The sequence below is a fragment of the Leucopleurus acutus genome, assembly GCF_964270905.1.
Source record: "Leucopleurus acutus genome assembly, chromosome: 2".
In the NCBI taxonomy this organism is placed as follows: Eukaryota; Metazoa; Chordata; class Mammalia; order Artiodactyla; family Delphinidae; genus Leucopleurus; species Leucopleurus acutus.
In genome coordinates, this window is record NC_139143.1 from 150309944 (window position 1) to 150335989 (window position 26046).

The 26046-nt window shown below is 43.9% G+C and overlaps 1 protein-coding gene across 1 annotated transcript in view; it reads left to right on the top strand.

The window, feature by feature from the left end:
- RAB3B (RAB3B, member RAS oncogene family) overlaps nt 1-26046 on the top strand; it is a gene marked incomplete at both ends in the record, with an annotated part of 51124 nt that overhangs the window by 20552 nt on the left and 4526 nt on the right. The window contains 2 exons of the mRNA XM_082834112.1: nt 15459-15577; nt 18808-18932. Coding sequence (XP_082690238.1) covers nt 15459-15577; nt 18808-18932 — 244 coding nt within the window. The remainder of the gene's footprint in view (nt 1-15458; nt 15578-18807; nt 18933-26046) is intronic.

Here is a 26046-nt window from a genome sequence, read left to right on the forward strand (position 1 = left end):
TCATCTTTTTTTTTTTTTTTTCAGTTTGGTGAGATTCTAGGCTGATTTTTTTTCTAAGTGTGCTGCTCCAAATGATCTCCCAGCAGTTCAGTCAATACTATAAAACAAAAAACAAAACTAGAAGAGCTTATAGTCTGGTGGAGGAGACAAACACCTTGGCAATTCATTCATTAGAGAGGGGGTAGAAAAGGGTTTAGGAAGGCTGTGAGGTCAGATTGTCTGGTTCAGATCTTTAACCAGCTGTACGACCTAAGGCAAGTATTTAACCTCTGTGTCTCAGTAACTTCACCTGTAAAATGGGTATAATAATGGAATCTCTCTCCGAAAGTTGTAAGAATTTGCATAGTAACTGGCATACTCTTAGTCTCAACAAATGGCAATCAGTCATCACTTCTGCCTGTGGGTATTGGAGGAAATGTGACTCACTGAGGAGGAAGCATTTGAACTGAATTCTGAGTAGTGACTGGTTCAGCAGGGCAGGGGATCAGGCTGATCCAGGCAGAGGGACCAGCATGAGAAAAGCAAAGAAACTTTGAGGAGCACAGTGTTTGGCACCTGGGGGATTAGCTCAGGGTGGTTAGAACCTGAGGAGAAAAAATGGGAGGGGTGGCAAAAAAGGCAGTGAAACTGTTAGATTAAAAAAACAGGAATAAGTGTAGCATTCTAGCATCCTGGAAGGCAGTATAGCACAGGGTTTAAACTCCCAGCTCCAACATTTGTTAGTTTGGGTGAGTACTTAACTTCTTTGTGCCTCAGTTTCTTTATCCTACCTGCCTCAAAGAGCTGATTGTGAGGATTGATGAATAATGTGTGAAAAATACTTGTCACAGTGCTTGACACTTGGTAAATACTCATTTCATGTTAGCAGTTACTATTATTACTATTTATCCTGACTCCTTAGAGCTAGAAGGGGCCCTAAAAACCACTTAGTCTAATATCCCTGTTTTAAAGATGGAGAACCCAAGGCCCAGAGTGTGTGGGGGGATGGTATTCATAAACCCACAAAGCAAGTTAATGATCGAATTAAATCATACCCAGGCCTCCTGACTCCTGGCCTGCACCATGTGGCCCCCTTACTATCATCAGGCTGCCTCTGACAGGTTCCCCCTCCCTCTTCAGATGATTGTCTCCCCTCCCTTGTAAATAAATTTCAAGGCATTTGCTTTGTGGAGCTGAGTGTTTATCCTATTTTTAGAGCACTCTGGCACCTGTATGCAAATGTTCCTCAGGGGACTTGTCTGCTATGGTGACTTGGGCCAACTCCCTAAAGAAAGCAGCTATGAGACCAAAGGGAAAACACAGCCCAGGGCAGGATGGAGATCCTGGACTGTCTTTCTAGTTAAGTCCCAGAAGTCCTAGGGAGTTCATTCTAATCTCTTACTTACCCTGTATATGTCAACTCCATATGTCTCTGTTTGGAAATGAGTTCATAAGAGGGTTTCTGGGCCAGGCTTCCACCCAAGGTTTTGGACTTAGGATGTTGTGTCAGAAGGTGCCATGGGACCCCGGCCTGTGGATTCACATTTAAAAGAAATAAATTCACATTTATTTAGCTCTGGTGCTGGCTCAGATTCTTAGGAATTATTTCTTCCTATCAGGAAAGTGGAAGTAATGTGGGGGTTTGGAGACAGAAAGGCTTTATCAGACAACCTGATGGTTTTGCCCTGCAGAGCTGGAGAGAGATGGGACTCGTGAGACGACAAAGAGGGGAGAGCAAGGCCTCAAATACCTCCCCCATAGAGGTCAGTGTCTCCTGGCCCTTGACGTAAGCAGTAGTGTCCCCATCCTCAAAAGCCTCACCATTTAGCACACACTTACTGAATGTCCTCTAGGCAATAGGCCCTATGTTGGGTGCCACTAAATCCCTCAGTGGTTCCCTATTCCCTTCCAGACAATGTCCAAGTGCCTCGCCTGGCATTCAATACCTCCATGATATAGCTCCAACCTCACTTCCTATTTTAAGTACTGTGTTTCAGAAATTGAAAATGCTATCAATAAGATATATCCTTATTTCAGAAATGCTAAAACGTGAAAAGAAATGGGCATCTTAAAATCCATATAATATTGTATTTACACTCAGGCGAAAATGGGACTGCTTGTACTCTGCCCAGATGCCATGCTGTTTTAGGCTTTACTAGTTTTCTTTTCTTTTTAGCTGTTTATAATGGAAAATTTCACACATACACTCAAGTAGGGAGACTAACTAGTACTTGAACACAATCATTCATCTACAATGATGATCAACTCATGATTTATCTTCCATATTTTTCCCATATTTCCTTCTCCTTGGACTATTAATAATAATAGCAACTGCTATTAATCATTATGGGTTTAGTTTTTCTTAATTATAAAGGTAACATATGCTCATTAAAAAATACTTTGAAATTATATCCAAGCATAAAGAAGAAAATATTACTGACATTGTGGTTGGTTTCTTTCCAGTTTCTTTTCTATGAATTTTTAACATAGTTGAGGTTATATTCAACCTCAATTGAATATATAGGTATATGTATATTCAATATATGTATATTCAATTTTAAATCCTACCTTTTTGAAGGTAAAACTATGACATAAGTACAGCTAAATTGTTAGAAAATCTTTATAAATATGTTTTTTTAAACATCTTTATTGGAGTATAATTGCTTTACAATGGTGTGTTAGTGCCTGCTTTATAACAAAATGAATCAGTTATACATATACATATATCCCCATATCTCTTCCCTCTTGCGTCTCCCTCCCTCCCACCCTCCCTCTCCCACCTTTCTAGCTGGTCACAAAGCACCAAGCTGATTTCCCTGTGCTATGAGACTGCTTCCCAGTAGCTATCTATTTTACATTTGGTAGTGTATATATGTCCATATATACACTACCACTCTCTCACTTTGTCCCAGCTTACCCTTCCCCCTCCCCGTGTCCTCAAGTCCATTCTCTAGTAGGTCTGCGTCTTTATTCCTGACTTGCCCGTATGTTCTTCATGACCTTTTTTTTTTTTTTAAGATTCCATATATATGTGTTAGCATACGGTATTTGTTTTTCTCTTTCTGGCTTACTTCACTCTGTATGACAGACTCTAGGTCCATCCACCTCACTACAAATAACTCAATTTCGTTTCTTTTTATGGCTGAGTAATATTCCATTGTATATATGTGCCACATCTTCTTTATCCATCCTTTTGTCGATGGACACTTAGGTTGCTTCCATGTCCTGGCTATTGTTAATAGTATAAATATGTTTTTAATGACTTCATTGTATTTTATAGGGAAGATATACCATATCTATTCATTAACTCTTTCATCAACAATGTTTGTTGCATTTACCACATTTTGGGCACTCTAAACAGTGGTAAAGTAATGAGGCACAATCTCTGCCCTCTCAAAGTTTAGTTGTTCTCCATTGTTTGAACGTTTAACTACTTTTCAATTTGGGGCTGTTATGGATAACGTTGCAGTGATCAGTGATCATCTTTGTGTGTAGAACTTTTCCTAGGTTTCAGATTATTTCCTTTAGATAGATTTTCAGTAGTGAAATTCCTCTTGTACTCTACCTTGGCCAGAATCAAATATTATCTTAGTTTAATTTTAGCTAATTTAATAGGATAAAAATGGTATCATTATTTCAAATTGCCTGACAAGTGTCCTATTTTTATCACCAGCAGTTTCTTAGTACAAGACCTGACTCTCATTTCCTTTTGGTTGCTGTGACCTGGGGATATATTAAGTATAATCTTGTTTCAAGCCTCTCTTTTTCCTCCTGACCCTCTCCCACATCACTTCTTCCCCCATTTCTTCCTGTCTTGAAGGGGAGTTGGGTGAGTCACCTAAAGTGTACAGCAGGTGGCAAATTAAGCAAATTCCCAAAAGAGACTTCGCAGAATGCTCTGAATGGTGCTGATGTCAATTGGGAGGCAAAAAGCCTGAAGAGGAAATGGATTGGCAACTGTAATGCTAAATTTGACCATGCCAAAGCACTGGGGTGTTAGGGATGATGGTTCTTTCAGCAGGCATCTTTAAAATACCTGCTACGTGCCTAGATCTGTGCCAGGTACTGATGAAGGCATATTAGCTGGAGAAGACACAAATGAAATAGGTCATACTTAATAGTCAACTATGTACATGTCTAAGGCGTTCAGACTAGGTGGAGATGTCCAGCAGACAGTTGGAAATTTCCATCTGAAACTTGGAAGTAAGGGGCCCAGGGGATAAAGAGCCAGTTTAGGAGACAGAGCAGGAGCAGGGGAGATATAGGGAGAGCACTGGTGAAGCGAGGTTTCGGAGGAGCTGAGGAAAGGAGGGGTTTTGAGAAGAGGAGTATGTTTGGGGCATGTCTTCTTTGTTATTTAAGGCAACAGAGAGATAATATTACTCAGCTTCTCTCATTCATTCATTCCTTTGTTCATTCAGTATTTTTGGAGTACCTGCCAGGTGCCATGTATTGCTCTAGACATTATTCTAGACACTGTTCCTTTTATTAAGAAATAAAAGGCATAGCCCCAAATCCACAGTCTAAATGAGGATTTATAGATGAGAATTGAAACAAATCCCTGATATAGGTTCTGTGATCCATTCATTCAAAAATATTTATTGGGCTTCCCTGGTGGCGCAGTGGTTGAGAGTCCGCCTGCCGATGCAGGGAACACGGGTTCGTGCCCCGGTCCGGGAAGATCCCACATGCCGTGGAGCGGCTGGGCCCGTGAGCCATGGCCGCTGAGCCTATGCGTCCGGAGCCTGTGCTCCGCAACGGGAGAGGCCACAACAGTGAGAGGCCCATGTACCGCAAAAAAAAAAAAAAATTATTGAACACCTAAGATATGCCAGATGCATTGAGGGGCAATGAAAGGAACCCCTATAACTTTCAGTTTATCTGCATGAAGTAAAATGTAGTACCTACATCTTAGTGGAAAGTATCTGTGAGAGGATTTGAGGTTTTGAGGGTTTTGTGTGAGATCAAGGCTAAAAATAAGAACCAGGGCATTCATCTCTTTGAGCGCAGATTCCTCATCTGTAAAATGAGGGAGTTGACCCTATATGTACCTGTCACAGGATTTGTCACGTGTGAGGTAGCTTCCCTGCTAGTCTGAGAATTCCGAGGGCAGGGATCACGTGGGTCTTACTCACCGGCACAGTGTAGGCTCAGTAAATATTTGTGTAATTGATGACTCTCACAGGGACTTTCTAGATCTAATATTCTGTGCTCTGCTATGGCTAAATTAAAGGCCCAACTACATTCTGTGAAGGCCCAGAAAAAATGTTGCTGGATCCCAAGGAACTTCCTAGAATAGGTGCCCTTTGACTTGGACCTCAAAGGTTAGATAGGATTACAGTGGGCAGGGAAGTCCTGGATTCCAGTGACCTCTTTCCTGCCCTCTGCCCTCAAGGATCTACCAGTTACTACCTATGTGAACTTGGACTCCAATTTTCTCACTTGTAAATCAATAGTGACAATAATTCATGGTGTGCTGGAAAGAATACTGGATGTGGAGTCAGAATATTTGCATTTGAGTCCCAGCCTAACCAAAAAATAAGTAGCTGCATGACCTTAGGAAAGTTACCTCTCTAAGTCTCAATTTCCCTACGTGCAAAATAAAGCAGTCAGACTGGATGACCTCAAAGATTGGTTTCTTCTGGCTCTAAAAAATCTGTATCACAGGGTCATTCTTAGGATCCAATGAAATGATGCAACAAAAATGCTTGTAAACTGTAGGGTGCTCTGAGTGTGGTCTGTACTACTGAGGACAGATGGGTGTAACACCAAGCCAGCTTTAACGGAATACTCTTTCCTTTCCTCAGTCCTCTGCTTCTCCTTGGCTACACTGAACCTCCCCGGAAAGCTCTCTCCCTCGGCTTTCCTCCCATTCCCATGGGACATAATGTCTCGGCTCCCAGGTGCTGCAAAATACAAAGGGCTTGGAGCTTGGCAGCTGTGGGTTGGGGCACAGGGTGAGGGGAGAACCAGCCCAGAAGCTCTTATTACTTGCGTCCCTGGTGTCATCATCCCCACCCCCCAACCTGGCCTGGAGGGAATGAATTGAAGAGGGGGGGATGGAGGAGTTTGGCTGGTATATAACAGGGCAGGATCCAGGGATGGAGGCCCCAGAGATAACCTCTTGCTAGTTGTGTGACCTCTTAAGTCTGTCACTGCTCTGGGCCTCCCTCTTTTGTCTATAACATGGAAAGGAATCAGAAAGAAGAGGTGACCCTTTTCTCACAGGTGCTTTTCCAACCAATCCTGAGGTTCTAAATGAGTTTTCCCTCCTCAGCACATAATCAGCCTTTGAGTTTCATTCACCAGCCTTCTTAGTAAGTGCCTACTATGTGCCAGATGCTATAGTTGAGGGCCTGGGATTTAGCTAAATAAAGATTGGGTCTCAAGATGCTCATAGGGAATTCCCGGGTGGTCCAATGGTTAAGACTCTGCACTTCCAACGCCAGGGCCCAGGTTCGACCCCTGGTCAGGGAACTGAGGTCCCACAAGCAAGCCGCGCAGTGTGGCAAAAAAAAGATGCTCATAATCTGGAAGAGGAGACAGATGAATGAACCAGTAGCTATAATAAATGTGATGTGTGCGATGATATAATGCCAAATCATAAAAGGACAGAGGAAAAAGTTACTTTGTCAGAGGAGAGGAGGCCAAGGAAAGTTTCCGAGGATGTGACCTTGAAGAAGATTGTGAATTATAAAAGAGAAAGGGGATTTCAGGCAAAGATCAGCATATCAGGTTAAGGCCCAGGGGTGTGAAGGAGCAGTGTTTGGGAAACCACTAGTTAGGCAAAGCTGGAGCTCACTGGTTCAGTGGAGGAATGGGAGGGAAGAAACTGGAAAGGAAACCTGAGTAGATCCTGAAGGGTCTACGTTCTATGGAGTTGCTTGGACCCCATCGTGTGGGCAGCCGGGAAAGGGATTTAGACCCAGAGTAAGGAGATGAGATTTGGATTTTTAGAAATTCCCATCTGACATTCAGTGTGCTCTGTCAAAAATGTTGCAGTCACCCACAAAATTCACCCTTTCAACCAGTATTTTTTGGAAATCTCCCCCACTCCATGTGCCAGGGCTGTGCCAGGCACTGGAGACACAATAGTAGGCAAAACCAGACATCCTGTTCTTGTGGCCCTTGCAGTTTGGCAGGGAAGACAGACTTTAATCAAATAATTACACAAATAAATACAAAATTACAGTGGGGAGGAGTGCTAAAAAGAAGAAGTACATGGTGCCAGGAGAACCTGTAGTTGGAGCATTTGACATTGCCAGGATGGTCAGGCCAGTTCCTCTGCTGAGCTGAGCTCCAAAGGAAGAGTGTTGCCTCAAGGAAAGGTGCTAGAAGGCTCTATGGGAATGGGCTTCTCCTGCCTCAGAATCCCCATCCAATGCACATTTCTCTTTCCAGTCAACAGACACTGTAGACTTCAAGTAGGTATGTGTAGTATTCAACCTTTTATCTTCAGGACCTAGCCAACACTTGCCACAGAATCAGTGCCCAGTGAAGATTTGAAAAAAAAAAAAATAGAAAGGAAAAGGAGGAATACCCTCCCTTTAGGCACTTTAGATATTTGAAGATAGCAGTACGAGTCCCCAAAGCTTCTTCCTTCCTTCAGTTGCTTCTCCCATGACACAGTTTCAAGTTCCCGTCACTGTTCTGGTCATTCTGTTTAATTGTGGTGCCTGTCACACGTGATTTAAAACATCAGGGATGTAGCCCTGTGCCATGTGCATTGGTCTCTTGGAGTCAGAAGACCTGGTTTTATTTAAGCCTCTTTTCATCATTCACCTCTTCAAGGCGCAGTTGTTTTGTGTGTGTGTGTGTGTGTGTGTGTGTGTGTGTGTGTGTGTGTGTGTGTGAGCTAAACAAACCTAGAACTTAAATATTTGGAGGGCTGCCACATGAGTGAAAAAATAGATTTATTCTTTGGGTCTCCAGAGAACAGCGTTAAATCAATGAATAGAAATTACCACATGCAGCTTTCAGCTCTATGGAAGGAAGAAATGTTCTAATACTCAGAACTGTCCATCAGTGGAGTGGCTGCCTTTGGAGGTGGTAGGCATCCAACATTGGGAACACTCAATGTAAGTATGCTGTAGAAGGAATTCCTTTTTTAAGTGAGCGGGTGGATTGAGTAACTTCTAAGATTTACTTTTAATTTTAGAACTCAACAATCTGATAGTCAAGACAAGTGGAGGAGCTGGGAGGGGGCATATGTGGCAGAGAGAGTAGCATGAACAGACATATGGAGCAGAAATTAGTATTGCATGTGTGGGTGACAAGGAGGAAACTCCAGAAAGAAATGATGGATCTGTGTTGGATCAATGATTCAATCAAGACAGAGAACATAACTAATATTGTTGAGCACCTGTGTGCCAGACACACGTGATTCCATTTAAGCTTTGTGGGTGATTTCCAGCCTTACCCTCTGGTGGAGGGGAGATTGTTGGCCTTAGGAAGTCTTAGACATGGTTGGAGGATCTCCTATCTGGAAGGCTTCAGGGTGGGCTGGGTCCTGTCCTGAGGGGCAGAGAGGGATTCAGAATACGCAGTCTGGTTGGTCTATAGGCTGTGCTGAAAATACACACTTGTCAAAAGACCGAATTTGAATCCTGACTCTGCTTCCTTATAGCTTGTGACTCTAGCAATTTCCTTAACCTCTGTGACCCTCAGTTAATCCATATATAAAATGGGGACTCAAACTCGTCCTGCTTCAGGCTGACATAATAATTAAGAGAAATAACGTAGAGCAAAGGGCATCCCAGGAAGAGCACAGGCTTTGGAATCAGACCTAGCTTTGAATCTGTCTGCCATGAACTGGTTGCAAGATTGTAGGCAAGTTATTTAAATTTTTCTCATCTGTAAATAAAGATAACAGTATTTCAAGGCTGTTTTGAAAATTAAGTACAGTAGGAAAAGTGCTTAGCATAGTGCCTGGCACATAGCAGTTTTATTTTGTTAGTACAAATAATAAGATCCCGTATATAAAGCACTTATCAAAGCGCCTGGCGCATAGCAAGTGTCTGTCGGCCACACTGACAGGGCTGCTGCAGGCCAGGATGGTGGCTTGTGCATCATGGTGTCCGCTCTCTGGCATAAGGCTCTGCCCATATGAAGAGCTCAATGAGTGTCTGCTTCGTAGAAGTGAATTGATTGCTCTTGATGACACGGTCTCCTTCCTCAAGTAGCCAGTGAGTCATGCCTCTTTCTTTCTCCTCTTTCCTGTCTCCTCTTTGGTTCTATTTCTGACTCTCCTCAGTGGGAGGGGAATCAATGTTCGTCAAAGTGATTTTTAAAAATAAAAGAGAGAGGGAGGTTTAGAAGTGATTCTCTGGGCTACTTTCTATTGAGCACAGGGTAGTGAGAGCTGGATTGTTGTTTCCAACCTTGCTTTTCTTTAGATGAATAACAACAACAACAACAATATCAACAGTAATAGCAGTAGCTACTATGAGCTTCATTGAGCACCTACTATGTGCCTGGCACTCTGCCAAGCTCTACCAGTACATTGTCACTGATCCTCACATAACCACTTCAGGGCTGGTATTATTATCACCACTTTATTGATGAGGAAATTAAGGCTTAGAAAAGTAAAATAATAATGAAAATGACAAATACTCCTATATTTGAGTATCTATTATGAGCCAGACATTTAAAATAATCTTAGTTAATTACAAACACCCTACAAAGTAAGCATTATTATTCCACTCGAATCGTGAGGAAGCTGAGCCTCAGAGAGATGAAAGAACCAAGCTGTCCAAAAGCACACAGTTGATGAGTGGCAGAGCTGGGAGTGAGACCAAAGCCTGATCAACTCTTTTTTAAATTTTTATTATTTTTATTTTATTAATTTTTTTTTTTTGGCGGTACGTGGACCTCTCACTGTTGTGGCCTCTCCCGTTGCGGAGCACAGGCTCTGGACGCGCAGGCTCAGCGGCCATGGCTCACGGGCCCAGCCGCTCCGTGACATGTGGGATCCTCCCAGACCGGGGCACGAACCTGTGTCCCCTGCATCGGCAGGCGGACTCTCAACCACTGCGCCACCAGGGAAGCCCCAACTCTTTTTTAAAAATAAATTTTATTTATTTATTTATTTATTTTTGGCTGCATTAGGTCTTTGTTGCTGTGTGTGGGCTTTTCTCTAGTTGTGGCAAGCGGGGGCTACTCTTCATTGTGGTGGGCGGGCTTCTCATTGGGGTGGCTTCTCTTGTTGCGGAGCACAGGCTCTAGGTGCGCGGGCTTCAGTAGTTGTGGCTTGTGGGCTCTAGAGTGCAGGCTCAGTAGTTGTGGCGCATGGGCTTATTTGCTCCATGGCATGTGGAATCTTCCCGGACCAGGGATGGAACCCGTGTCCCCTGCATTAGTAGGCAGATTCTCAACCACTGAGCCACCAGGGAAGTCCAAAGCCTGCTCAACTCTTAACTCATCCATTCCCTTTCTGTCTGGCCACTTTCTGCTCCTTGAGGGAAGCATCGTATTGAGACCCTGGGTGGAGGCAGCCCTGGGCAGGTTTGAATGAGAAGGAAGTGGCACATGGCATGATACTCATTCACTCCTGTTGGGCAGACCCTGGGAAGCTGGCCCTGCTCCTGGGGCTGACTGTGGAAGTACAAAAATAATGCCTAAGTGACATTTACTCTGTATCAGGAACTGTTCCAAGCATTTTAGATATAATAACGTTCTTAATCTTCACGATAACTTTGTGAAATAGGTATTGTTATTATTCCCGTTTTATAAATGAAGAAACTAAGGCCCCCGAAAGGAAAATTGCCCCAGGAGGGGATTACCGAAGAGCATGAATACCAGGAGACAGCAATCATTGGGAGCCATTTTAGAGGCTGCCTGCCATTGTCACATAGTAAGTGCTAAAACAGGGGTTTACACCCAGAAGTCTAATTCCAGAGACCGTGCTCCTAACCTTAAAACTATGTGGCCTTTTTGTTTAACAAGGTGGTGATTGAATCCCTACTGTGTGCATAGCCCTGTGCTAGGCCCTGGGAGTACAGAGGTGAAACTGATTCCATGTCCAAGCTCATTTATTATTCTATACCAGGATTTCCAATTAATTGGGCATCAATTGGGTGGCAGGGTTCTTTGTCAAAGAGCTGGGGCACAGGGCCAGGCTCCAGGCAGAGATAAGAGACTGGAAACTCTCATAGAGAAATGGTATAATGTGGGTGGAATGAGAAGAGATGAGAACTGCTGGCAGTGCAGTTGCTCAGAAATCCTGCTTGGGCCTTTAGATCACCAGTCTGGACAGGTGGCTTAATTCTAAACCCTACAGGACAAGATTTAAGGTCTGAGCCTGTAGATTGGAGGGAGGAGTCTCATCTGTTGTGTTGGCTCTGAGGAGCTCAGGAAGCAGAGGTAAGAGTGTGGGAGGGGAGGATCAAATTCTGCTGCAGTGTTTCATAGGTACACACACACACACAGAGCTTTTGTGAGATATGGCAGACAGTGAATATTTCTCTAATATTAGTGCCTAAGATTCCTGTGTTAGATGTTTACTCACTCACTCTCACTCACTCACTCACTCAATCATCTATCTCTTCATTCATTCTTTAATTCATTCATCCACTCACCCATTCATGAGCTGGATAAAATTCTGTTTGCCAGAACTCTTAGGGAGAAGTACTGTATGTGGTCAGAAGGAATACTCTGTTAGGCTGCTTGAGGTAAAGAGTAAGACACCCAAAAACCTGCTCAGCAAACAGAAGATGGTGATTCCTATGCTCTCCAAGGATGGTGGGTGTGTTAAATGCAGATTTTGTTTTGCTGAGTAATGTGCAAGTCTGGGTCAGAGCTGAATTGCTCAGGACATGAAGAAACTGAGCCCTGCCAGAAACAAAACCCATCTGTCATCATGCCCTGTAATTCACCTCTTAAATACCTCTTGAGTCTATTTCTACTCCATCCTCATTGCTACCACTCTAGTTCAAATCCATCTTAGGTCGCACCTGAACCACTGCAAAGATCTAACCAACCAGCTTTCCTGCCTCCCATCTCTACTTCCTCCAGTTCATTCTCCACATCAGAGTCAGAGTGATCTTTCTAAAGTTCAGATCCAATCATGTTATTCTCCTGTCTCAAAATCTTTGACCCTAAAAAGATCAAGTTCAAACTCCATAGCATGGCATTCAAAGCTCTTTCTAGCTTCATCTACTCATTTCCTGCCGTTCCTTAAGTTCTTCTGGAGTAGTCACTGGAAAAACATCTTCCTTCTGCCAAAATACCTTTCCTTCACTTTTCTGCTTGGAAAATTCTTCTTTCGGAGAATCCCTGTTGTCTCCTTCTGTTACCAAGTAAGCACATCTGTAGGTAATGCTCCTGGGCTTGGTACATGGGAGTGGCTATGCCATCTACCACATTTCCCATTCTCTCCTGGGCGTATTATAGGATTGTGCTTTCTTGGGTATGGGCATGTGACTTGCTTTGGCCAGTGAATGGGAAAAGTGGAAGAGCCAACACATGACTCATACACTTTCTTTCCCTCTCGTAGCCACCCTGTCACTCTTTTTTTTTTCGGTACGCGGGCCTCTCACTGTTGTGGCCTCTACCGTTGCGGAGCACAGGCTCCGGATGCGCAGACTCAGCGGCCATGGCTCACGGGCCCAGCCGCTCTGCAGCATGTGGGATCTTCCCAGACTGGGGCACGAACCTGTGTCCCCTGCATTGGCAGGCGGACTCTCAACCACTGCGCCACCTGGGAAGCCCCACCCTGTCACTCTTTATCCTGGAATGAGGAAGACAAAAGGCAGAGCACCCAGCCAACCCTTGATGGATATGTAAAAATAGTGAAAAATAAAACCTTGTTTTTGAAGCTGTTGAGATTTTGAGATTGCGTATTATTGAATAACCCGGTCTACCCTAACTGGTACACTATCTCTGCTTTGACATCTTCCATAACTACCTAAAACCACCATGTTTCTACCTTATCTGACTCGTGTAACACATTTTCTTTATGCCACATACCCGGTACTGATGACATACTGCCGCATATTGCTATTATGAGTTCAGTGGTATGTCTTAGCCACCTCTTTACTTTTACTGAGGCTTCCTTAGGGCAAGGATGGTCCTTGTTCCATTTCTGTGTCACACAAAGTATGGTTCATAGCCAAGGCAATATACTGTAATGGGTGTAGGAGTCAGACATACTTGTTTTGAATCCCAAATCTTACATTTGATGGGCAATCTCTCTGAACTTCAGTTTTCCCATTTGTAAAATGGGAGTAATGATATGTACCCTACAGGTTTTTCTAAAGTTTGTGGATAACAGGTGCAACATATGTACAGTTAATGGCAGGCTATAATTCTTATTCTCATTATTTGTTTTTATTTTTTAACCATTTATTTATTTATTTAGGCGTGCTAGGTCTTAGTTGTGGCATGCAGGCTTCTTATTTTTTTATTTTTTATTTTTTAATTAATTAATTTATTTTGGGCTGCTTTGGGTCTTCGTTGCTGCGCATGGGCTTTCTCTAGTTGCGGTGAGCTGGGGCTACTCTTCTTTGTGGTGCATGGGCTTCTCATTGAGGTGGTTTCTCTTGTTGCAGAGCACAGGCTCTAGGTGCACAGGCTTCAGTAGTTGTGGCACATGGGCTCAGTAGCTGTGGCTCGCAGGCTCTAGAGCACAGGCTCAGTAGTTGTGGTGCACGGGCTTCATTGCTTCGTGGCATGTGGGATCTTCCTGGACCAGGGCTCAAACCCGTGTCCCCTGCATTGGCAGGCGAATTCTTAACTACCGTGCCACCAGAGAAGTCCAGCATGCAGGCTTCTTAGTTGTGGCGTGCAGATATCTTAGTTGCGGTGTGCAGACTTCTTAGTTGCAGCGTGTGACTCTTAGTTGCAGCATGTGGACTTCTTAGTTGCAGCATGCATGTGGGATCTAGTTCCCCGACCAGGGATCAAACCCAGGCCCTCTGCATTGAGAGCATGGAACCTTACCCACTGGATCACCAGGGAAGTCCCTATTTGTTTTTATGATCATTATGGATAGTGTTCAGTAAATGCCTGTGGATAAATCTTTCATTGATTGAGGTATAATGGTATGTGCATTGGACTTGGAATCAGAAGTCCTAGATTTAAGGCATAGCTTTTGTCACCAGCATTGTGGCCTTGGAAAAATCACCTACCCTCTCTGCATTTTTGCATTCTCAACTACAAAATGTAAATACTGATCCCTACCTCATAGAGATTATTATAAAATTTAAATAAGATAATATATGAGGAAATGTTTTATACGTGCTCAAGTATCACACATCTAAAACTAATGATTCAGAGAAGACCGGCTGGTCCCTCACATAAGGACCGTGTGGACATTGTGAAGCATCCCAGTGTACTCCAGTAACACTTTGTTGTGGGGCTTGGCTTATCTTGCTTACATGTTTGTCTTTCCAACTAGACTGTGAGCTGCTTGAGATAAAGAATTGTCTTCGTCTTTTTTTAGTAAAAATGTTTATTTGTTTCTCCTTATATAAGTAATACATGCTTAGCATAGAGGAAATAAAAATAGCTGAAGAAGGGCTTCCCGGGTGGCGCAGTGGTTGGGAGTCCGCCTGCCGATGCAGGGGACACGGGTTCGCGCCCCGGTCCGGGAGGATCCCACGTGCCGCGGAGCGGCTGGGCCCGTGAGCCATGGCCGCTGAGCCTGCGCGTCCGGGGCCTGTGCTCTGCAACGGGAGAGGCCACAACGGTGAGAGGCCCGCATACCGCAAAAAAAAAAAAAAAATAGCTGAAGAAAATGAAAATCCTGGTAATTCTTATCTTTCATACAGAGATAATCACTATTAACCTTTTGATGTGTTTCTTTCCAGTTTCCTTCTCTGCATATATAGTTATGAAACTGACATTATATCGCACATACAAGAATTGTTCCATTATAATAAATATTCTTATATAAATAAACACATTAAAAATCTTGTATTTTAACCATTCTCCTATTGTTGAATATATAGGTTGATGTCAGTTTTTCAATGTCTAAATAAAGTTGTAAGAAGCATTTTTGTGCATAAATATTTGTCTGATATTCTATTTTTGTAGAAAAAGTTTTTAGAAGGAAAAATTTCTAGTTCAAAGGGTACATTATTTTTAATGCTCTTGGGACTTCCAAATTGATTACCAGAAAGATTGAACCAAGTGTCGTTCCCACAAGCAAGGTATGAGGTTATACATCTCACTACATCCTCAACTATAATGGGAATTATAATTAAAAATAAGGTTAAAACCTATTAATATAATAATTATCCATTTACATTTCTTCTGTGAATTGTTCTTTACTCCTGCTCATTTTTCTATTGGGATTTTAATTATCTTCTTATTAAATTCTATGAGGTTTCAGAAACCATTTTATTCTAGTCACCAAGTACAATAAAAGATACATAATAGGTGCTCCTTAAATATACTTTGGATGATTTTAATTATCCTGGGGACTCTTTAGAAACAAAGCAGACTTTCTAGGAGGCTGACACTTTCCTTTTCCCACCCAGGACACGGCTGGACAGGAGCGGTACCGGACCATCACCACAGCCTATTACCGTGGAGCTATGGGCTTCATCCTGATGTATGACGTCACCAATGAGGAATCCTTCAATGCTGTCCAAGATTGGTATGAGATTCATTCCTTCACCCACTCATCAAACTGTTCATGAAAACCTAGTATGTACTAGGTTCTGTGCTATGTGCTAGGGAAACTCGAATGAATCAGACATGGCTCCTGTCCTCAAAAAGTTCACAGATGAGAGGAGAGGACAGATCAGTGAGCAGGCAATGAAAATATCATGTGACAGGTGCAGTGATGAGAGTGGCACCAAGGCTGTGGGAACCCAGCGGAGGGCTCTGACCCAGCCTGGGAAGTCAGGGAAGTTGTCCTGGAATTGCTGACACATATGCTGCGTTTTGAAAGATGAACAGGAGTTAGCCAGAGGGACAAATGGGTAATAATGTTCCAGAAAAATAGTACAGATGTGCAAAGATAAGAAGGTAAGTGAGAGGGTAAGAAGAGCAGAGGTCATGAAGGATTTTGTGTGCTGGGGTAAGGGATTTGGATTTTATCTGGTAGGTGCGGACATTTGAACAGGGAAACAACAGGTTCAAATTAGTCTTTTAGAGAGATCATTCTGGACATAGTGCTAAGTGAATCCACATATTGCTTCCCTATAAAGTTTATCCCTGGGCCGGGGGTCCAAGTTCATAAAGATTCAATATCTTGATACGATAGAAATCGGCACAGTTCCCCAGAGGTATAACCTCTGAGCAACTTACATCTTTCTTCCTGGAGCATTACTCACAGGGAGAAGGGAGCACGAGAGGAAGGGCACGTGAGACAGAAGGCCAGGACCCGGTGCCCCTAATCAGTGGAAAGGATGGGGAAGATGGAGCGTGTGTGCATGGCTCTTCTTCACAATCAGAGAGGCTGAGTAGGCTGGGCACACAGCAGCGGAGCTGGCCAGTGCCAAGCTTGTCTCCCGCTCTTCTTTGCCCAACAGCTACCCTTTGAAGACTTCCTGTCTCCCAAGGAACAGTTGTCATGACTATGTGCAGCACTGTTGGTGCCTTGGAGCCTTGAGCTGGGAGTGGCCTTGCAGGCTGCTTGCCACGTTCTCCCCGCCCACCCCTGAGTTCTCAGCATCAGTCTAGGGTGCCACCCACATGCCTGTCACCCATGTGTTGTCCTTCTTAGTCTGTTGGTCATCCCCTTCTTCCTCCTTTCTCCCCCTTTCCTTTTAACAAGTCCTTCTCTCCACCTTCCTTTTTTCTCCTTTCCTCCCTCTTTTTTCCCTTCCTCTCTCTTTATGCCTCTTTTTTCTCCTGCTTTTTTCCTTTCTTGTTCCCCTCTTCCCTCCTCCAGTCATGATTTTTCTCTTCTCCTCCCTTCTCCCATGTCTCCATCTTTCCCCCCCCACCTCCCACCACGAAGTGATTAGCTCTTTCTTTAAGTATCTCCACACTGCCCATTCCCTGTCGGCCTTGACCTCCTTCCCTCTCTCCATCAGTCGCTGTTCATTCTGCCTCAGGCACACAGTGACTTTAACACCTGGTGAAGATTCCTCCAAGAATAACCTAAGTTGCTAATCTGGGAGCTGAGCCTGGATGGTGGTGGTAGGAGGGAGGAAGATGACAGAAGAGTGGCATGGGAGACTTGGGGAGTTGGCTCCATGTACCTGTCTTGAAGCTGAAGACTGAATGTCTATCTTTCCCAAGCTCTGGCCTTTAGTTTTGCCTCTGGGAAACTTGGTCCCAGCCTAGCACCCACCTGCCATCTAAGCCCCAGTACCCAGCACAGAACCTGGCTCTCTGTCGGTTCACCACAAATGGTGGTTGAGTAAATTCTAGCCTTTGAGGGAGTGGCTTTTCACCCTTAAAGAGAAGATTGGTGGTGAGATGAGCTTTAGGAGCAGGGTTGGCCATCGGTCCAGGTTGCAGTTAGGGTTAAGTTAGATTGTCAGTGTCAGGATAGGGTCAGATTTTATTTAGATCTGCTTCAGGATCAATCGTTTGCTGGCTTCTTCCTTCATCAGACAATCAATGACTTTTTTTCTCTGTGCTCTATGCTGGGGGCTGGTACCCCAAAGATGAATAAGCCTGTCCCTGCTCTCAAGGAGAGACAGATAAATTCAGCCAAATGTGACAGGCGCCACAAAAAAGAGTAGGGGAACAAAAGGGAAGGTAATTGTTTCTACCTGATGAGGTATTTGGGGACAGAGTTAGTCCAACTACACAAAAAGATGTCTCCTCAATAAAAAGGTCTGATTTTATTTCCTCTGTTTAAAAGTTTGTTTCTCATTATAAAAGTAATACAAGCTCACTTTCAAAATTTTGAAAGGTAAAGTATTTTTTTTTAAGTTTTGGGACTTCCCTGGTGGTACAGTGGTTGAGAATCTGCCTGGCAATGCAGGGGACACAGGTTCGATCCCTAGTCTGGGAAGATCCCACATGCCTCGGAGCAACTAAGCCCGTGCACCATAACTACTGAGCCTGCACTCTAGAGCCTGCAAGCCACAACTACTGAGCCTGAGTGCCACAACTACTGAAGCCCATGCACCTAGAACCCATGCTCCACAACAAGAGAAGCCACCACAATGAGAAGCCCGTGCACAGCAGTGAAGAGTAGCCCCCGCTCGCCACAACTAGAGAAAGTCCGCACGCAGCAACGAAGACCCAACACAGCCAAAAATAAATAAATGAATGAAATTTCATAATCATCCTACGTGAGGGAAACCACTGCTGACATTTTGGTTTCTACAAATAATAATGATCTAAGGCCTCAGTGAAGAGAAGGAGGGAGAGGCTTGTTGGGCCAGGGGAAGCTTGAGAAGCCTCCCCCAGGCAACTGTGGGATCAGCCCTGAGCCTTGGAGGCTGTGTGGGGAAGGGATTTCCAGTAAAGGCAAAGGCACATGCCATGGAAGAGCCTTTGGGGAATGGGTGAGGTTTGTGAAGTGAGAGAAAGGGTGATGAGGCTGGAGAGACAGGATGTAAATGGTCTTGAACGCCTAACTGAGGGATCTAGACTTCATCGCTTAGCTAGTCCAGGGACCAGAGAAGGCTTTTAAGAAAGGACGAATCATCTGATAGATGTTTTAGAAAGAGCTCTCTGCCTGTGAGGAGAGGGCATTAGAGGTGGACTCCAAATAGCTGAGTGAAGTTTGCAACCAAGGCTTAAGGGTCAGCATCTGTGACAGCCAGCAGGAGCAGAGGTCTGACTGTCCTAGGATGAATTAGCTGACAGTATCTCGTGTGTTGCGAACCCCACTGAAGGGGCTTCTGTGAGCTTTGCAGGGTCCTTTCCAGCCTAGGAGGATGTCGTTAACACCGTCATCTCTCTGTCTCTCTTTAGGGCTACTCAGATCAAGACCTACTCCTGGGACAATGCACAGGTCATCCTGGTGGGGAACAAGTGTGACATGGAGGAAGAGAGGGTTGTTCCCACCGAGAAGGGCCGGCTCCTCGCAGAGCAGCTGGGTATGTGCACAGCACGTGTGTATGCACGGGAGTGGGGCAAATGGAGAGGACAAGTGTGTGTTTGTATTTGTGACATTAAGGATGTGCTGTGATTGTGAATTATGTGCATATGTGCTCTGTGTGTATTGTTTCATATTTGTGTGATGTACATATGGGCTTTGTGCTAGTGAATTCTAGGTATTCATTATTTATGATACATGTATATTTTGTTACATTGAATGTATAAATAATTTTTTATAGATTTATTTATCTTTGGCTGCGTTGGGTCTTCGTTGCTGCACACGGGCTTTCTCTAGTTGCGGTGAGCAGGGGCTACTCTTTGTTGCGGTGCTCAGGCTTCTTCTTGCGGTGGATTCTCTTGTTGTGGAGCATGGGCTCTAGGTGCATGGGCTTCAGTAGTTGTGGTGCGCAGACTCAGTAGTTGTGGCTCGCAGGCTCTAGAGTGCAGGCTCAATAGTTGTGGCGCACGGGCTTAGTTGCTCCGCAGCATGTGAGATCTTCCCAGACCAGGGATCGAACCCATGTCCCCTGCATTGGCAGGCGGATTCTTAACCACTGTGCTACCAGGGAGGTCCTTGAATGTATAAATAAAATGTAAATTTATGAAATCATTTTTTTAACCAGCTCCTTCCACAAAGGATTTGAGGTATCCTATAAAAATCATCATAGTATCAATACATCAATAAAAAAATAAGTGAGACAATTGAAGCAAAGCAAAAGCAAGTGTAGGAGAACATAAGAGGAGGCCAGGGGTGAGATAAGTGTATATTTTATAAGTTTTTGGGCATGTGCAAGAGTTGGTCCAAAATATTTGCTTTGAGCTTCCCAGCAACCATTGCAAAGAGGGAAACGTAATCAGTTACACGGTTCAGAGATGGTCCTTAAGATGAAAACAAACCCATTATTCCAGAGAAACACTGCTCTCCACTGGCAACTGTAGAGCAGACTCTATATGCTGAATGCGACAACGTCCTTAATATCTAACGTGCCTTACAGCAACTACAACACTGAACATCGTAGGCTGTGTCTTACAATTTCTCTCAGTGTAAACTGATGCTTTGTCAGCAAAATACAATTCACGGCAAAAGTCATTGTATGAGGGATGAGACAACGTGGTTTAAGCATGCAGCTTTTTCCAGGGTTAAAGCACCTTGATCCTTGTGCTCCACTGAGACCCAGGTGCCTCAGTTGTGTCTCAGTGACTGCACAGCAGGACACCTACCTACACTTGCTTAAAAGAGCAGCCTTTCTTTTCTTCCTTTTTTTCTTTTCTTTTCTGTATTGGGGTTCAATGTGGGATCACCTTAGGGAAGTCTTCTAGAAGAATGAAGTACTGCTGAGCTTTTAGCCAGTCTCCCTAAGTATTTCTTACAACCTAGGTGCTGTAAGTATTGAGGAATAGGGAGTTTAAAGTTGTATTCTCTGCCAGTTTCTGAAGTACAGATATTTGGGCTGGTGGGTGGGAAAATTGTATAATATACAAGTGTGAGTTGTGTCTTGTATATATTTGTGTTATGTGTATTATGAGTAGATGTATAGGAGAGTGTCCTATACTTCTTTCTTCCCTTTCCTGTCCTCCAGTGTGTCCTGGAATAGAAATTAACACACTGTAGGTGCTTAATAAATACGGAGGCTGGGCCATTTGGCTCTTGATGGTTCTTACCCCATCACAGAGGTTCTCAGGGTCCAGAATGTGCCTCTACCCATTCCCATAGTTCACAGAACAGTGAGCATGTGGCGAAGCCCTCACATGGGTGACCTCAGGCTACCTCTTTATGTCTTCAGCCTGCTGTCGCCGAGACTCCCAACGCTGTCCCTGGATCAACGATGTACCATCTGTTTGAAAGGCTCTTTTCTACTCCCCATCCCCTACTTTTATCCAGCTGTTGAAAGCCCAGTCATCTTTCAGAACATCTTCACTGCTCTGAAGCCTCTTCCGTATTCCCCCAGCTCTTTTCTTTGTGCTCCCACTTAGTGTACCCCGTACATGCAACAGGCACAGTACCCATCACACTTGGGTGCACTTGTTTCCATATTTGTCTCCAGAAAGCTCCATGACGACAGGAAGTGAGTCTTGTTTATCTTTATACCCACCGTGCCTGGCAAATGGCCTGGCAGTGAGTAAACACTGCAAGACTATGTTTGGATTAAAATTTTATGGAGTCAAGTATTTGGCTACGTCATTTTACTTTGTTCTAATTACGACTTCCTGAGCTCCTACTCCATGCCAAGTACTGTGCTGTGAAATAGGCCATGTTCCCTGGTCTGAGGCAGAAATAGGGATCCACCTGGTGATCAATATTGTGATAGGGGGATGTGCCGGGGTTGTGGGAGCACAGAGGAGGCACCTATTCAGTTGGGGTCAGAGAACATGATGCCCACTCTGAGTCTTGAAGACAAGTAGGAGCAGCCAAGTGAGAAAGAAAGGCAAGGACGTTCCAGGCGGGGGAATAACACTGGCAAAAGCAAGGAACAGCACTCTGTGTTTAGGGAATCATAAATCATTGGATTGTGTGAGTCTAGAGTAGTGCTTCTCCAGGCGGGAGACTCATGTCACTGGAAGTGTGCAAGATGATTTTATGTATTTATTTTGGTGTGTATTAGAAAAAATATATAATCAGCATGTCAAGCCCTTAATGTTAAACAAGACTAAGTTTTTAAAAGGTGAGTTAATTTTATATTCGGAAAAAATATAGCCAGCATGCCAGACCCTTATGACTAGCATTTTAAAAAGGTGTGTTAGTTAAACATTTATTAGGTGTTTACCATGTGCCGGGCCCTATTCTAAGTGTTTAAAGTATTACTCATTTAACTTAATCCCCCTAGAACCCTCTGAGATAGGTACTTTTCTTATATCCAAGTTGTTCTTTTAACAGATGAGAAAACTGAGGCACAGAGAAGTTGAGTAACTTGCTTAAGGTCATACAGCTAGTAACAAGTAGAGTCAGAATTTGAATTCAGGCAGTAGTCTGGCTCCAGAGCCTGTGCTTCTAACCATTTAACCTCACTATACAGCAAATATCGTAATAACGGCTGGCATTATATGAAATGCTTTGTGTTAATTATCTCATTTAATTCTCACTATAAGTCTTCAAGGTAGGTCATGTTCAATACTCTGAAAAATTAGGTTCTTGCTCAAGATTACACAATTAGGAAGTGGTAGAGCCAATAAAGATCTACCTAATTTATGTAGGAAAACAGATGGAAGTGAGATTAATTCTTACTACAGGGTTTAGGAAGGTACTTAAAGAGGGCCTTAATGAATTGGTTAGATTTGTGTAGGTCAAGGTAACCCATCTCAGTCCTACACAACTTCCTGAGCTTTCCTCTACTGCTTACCAGCACTTGCCTATTTACATGTCTGTCTCTCTTGGTAGACCTCAGCAGTAGCAGGGGTTACGTCTAAAATTTTTTTCATTATCCCAGCCACCCAGCACAGGATAGATACTCATTCACTCGTACATTTGTTTATTGAAAAATATTTATTGAGCACATACTCTGAGCCAGGTTTTATCTTGGCACTTAGCTGTGATTCTTACTGTCACGGAACTAATGGGGGAAAGAGACACTAAACAAATAATAATACAAATAAATATATAATTAAAAATTGTGTAAATGGGTGAATTGTATGGTATGTGAATTATATCTCAATAAACCTGTTAAAAATTGTGGTAAGTTCTATTTGACTTAGGACTCTCATTAGGGCAAGTGATAAAATCCCAAATTAAACAAGCTTTAATTTTAAAAAATAGAATTTTTTAGCTTATGAGTGCAACTTAATTGCACTATTTCTTAGCTTTGTGTATGCCTTCAGCCTCTTTCTATAGTCAGACTCTGAATGGAGAGTAAGATGGATGATGGCAGCTCCAGATTCATATCTTCCAACTTCTGCAAAAAGAGGATTCTTGCTCCCAACTACCTTATGTCAATCTCAGGGAAGACTGTGATTGGCTACCTGTGAGTCACATGCCTGTCCCAGTGGCTGGGGGAGGCAAGTATTGTAACCTATAGTCCCACCAGATAAGAGTAACATAAGGCCACTGCAAGTGCTATTAAGAAAGTAAAAAAGAGAGAAACCTAATTTTAGACTGGAGAGTCAAGATCTTCTGAGAAAGTAACTCTTAAGCTGAGAACTAAAGGATCAGAAAAAAATTAGGCAAAGATTGAGGGTGGGTTGGGGAGGGGAGTGTTCTACATCAAGACCAGCCCTAACGTAGTTTAGAGCTGAAAACGCTCATGAGATTTGAAAGACCATGTTGCAGGGACTAACTAGTCAAGGAGAGAGTAGTGGGAGATGAGGGTGGAGAGGTGGGCAGGGGCCAGCTCATGCAGGATCTTGCAGACCATGTCAAGAATTTCGCAAGGATGTGATCATATCTGCGAGCAGTGAGAGAGGATACTCAGCCTTCCTCATCCTCACCCTCTGCTACACCAACTATTAAGTAAGTCTCAGTGATCTGCTTGCCAGTGCAGTAGGGCCATCCTCTGCTTTATGGGACTCCTCTTCAGGACTCCCTTTCTTTTAGTGTTTCTCAACTCTCTCAGCCAAAACTACTGATATGGCCAGCAACTAACATTTATTAAAGCTTTGAGTAGCAGCAGGCCTTCTATATCCTCAAAGTTCCTGGGACGTGGATGAGGCTGTAGAGACGCTGAGGCAAGTGGATCTTTGGGAGGGCAGAGAAGTTTCAGGGACTCCTATTCCAGGAAGCATGACATGTTAGGGCCTCTACCTCTTTGTGCGGCTCGAAAAGGGGCTCCTTGTCTCTTCCTCGATCTGACTGGGAATGGGTCTAGACTAGAGCCCAGGGATGCTAGTAAAAGAGAAATGTGCTTCTGCCTACAAGGGCAGGAGAAACCTGTTCAAAATGTGGTTTTGAAACATACACATAAACACTCACTTCAGTGAAGTGTGGAGGGAAAAGTATCAGCCTAGGAGTTTGGAGACTGAGGGTTTTATTCTGCTTCTGCCACTAGTTTACTGTGTAACCTTGAGCATCTTGTTTCCTGTTTCTGGGTCTCAATTTTGCCCTTTTGAAAAACAGGGGATTTGGATTAGTTGAGTGGGAAGGTCTGTTCAGCTCTATCCCTCTGACTCCATGATTTCAATTCACACAATTTCCCACTCATCACTCAGTCCCCACAGACCCTTGTACAGGGCTTTGCTTATTTTAGGTGCTTGATAAATGTTTTTTGGATTGGGGTGAATTGAAACCTTGCATCACTCAGCCTGGTGCAGAGAAACAAAGACCTAACTGACATTGAGAATAACTAACCTTGGTGTAGTGACTTATGATTCACAATGTGTTTTCACAACAATTCTCTTGTGACCCTCACTCTCACTCCTAGTCTGGGAGACGGCATTGTCTTCTGCTCCATTACACTGAAGAAGCTGAGTTCAGACCACTTATGTTTTCTTGCATGCAATGAGCTGTGCCACACTTCCGTGTCTTTCTTTTTTCACTTGAAGATTATGTAACTTTTCTAAGCCACACAGGTCATAGGTGGCAGGTCCAGTGCTCTAACTCGGCCTTTAGACTCAAAATCTTAACGCTTCCATTGTATCACCACCCAGTGGTGTTTTCCCAAAGGCTTGCAGTAGTTTCTCTTGAAATTTCACCCTCAGTCCCAGTGTTGGTGAGAATTCTTTATATTATGTTGTGGTAACACATAACCCAAGTCAGGAGCTTGGATAATAAAGGTTTATTTCTCACTCACATTACATGCCAGCAGCAAGTCAGCTGCAACTCTGTCCATGTCATGCAACTCTGAGATCCAATCTGAGATGCCTAAGCCACACAAAGACTCTCAAGGCTTCTGTTGGGACTTGGTATGCCCACATGCATTGGCCAAAGCAAGTTACATGATGAAATCTGATGTTGATTGACAAGGGAGATATGTTCCTCCCACAAGGAGGCACTGCAAGCCACTTGGCAGTGGGTGGGAATATAAAGTCTTCTACAGGGAGGGCGGTGAACAATCTGCCACAATCACTGAACACATGATGGACCCTGGTGCCACAGAGGTGAATAAGTTCCCTGCTCTCAAGTTGCTCATTGACCAGGGAAGCAAAATAGTACAGAGATAATCTCAGCGTCCTGTTTACTAGCATTCTTCACCCTTCTCCAGCTCTGTCTCTCTCTTGAAACCACCCCCTGGGGAGTTGACCTTTGCAGGCTGTGTTTCCCAGCCTCCTGTGACAGTGGCTTTTGGCTGGGTTTAGCCAAGGAGAGATACTGGCAAGTGATGGGAGTTGGGGAAAAGAGAAAAACCTGCATGTGTGTCTCCCCCACCCCTGGGCAGGCTCCCCCAGTAGAGGCTGCTCCTCTTCTCTGACTCCTGCTCCCACAGTTTTAACTTCCTTTGGCCCCATTAATAGTTTTCTTTCCTGTTAATAATCTCTGGGTTTCTTCAGTATTCTGTTTGGCCTCTTAGTTCTTCTACCACCCATATAACCAGTTCCCTCTAGTTAAAATTTTAAGAATAGTGCCCATTTTCCTGATGGACTCTGGCTGAAACAATCATGTCAGGTACCATGGGAGTCTAGGGGAGCGGTGCACTGTATGTTCTGAGTGGTAGAGATGGGGTGGGGAGAGAAAGGGAAGGCTCTGTGGCATCAGGGATTCCACAGGTGAGTAATGAAGAGGATTAGGTGTAGGAACTAAAGAGTAGGAAGTAGCATGAGTAAAGAAACCAAATAAGAAAGTGTCGATGTTTCTGGAGCATGGTGTGAGCCAGGAGGATGAGGCTGGGGAAGTGGACAGAGGCTGAGCTGTGCAGAATCTTGGGTGTCAACCTAATGAGGCTGGATATTGGATGCATTAAACCTCTTTGAGTTCCAGTGACACAAATCTAAGTCAAAATAGCTCAAGTTATAAGGACAGGGGCATAGCAGAAACAAAACGGAAGAGAATGTTGCTGGAAATGAGATGGTTAAGAAATTAAGAGCCAGGGTGTCGGATGGATTGTCCACCTGAAACCCAAAGTTCCTGAGAATGAGTACAAGCCTGGGTGGAAAGGAAGGCAGTGAATCCCTTGCCAAAATCATCAGTGACCAGAGGGGCTTGAGTTGAAGACTGATACAAGATGGAGATGATGAGGTATCAGAGCAGGC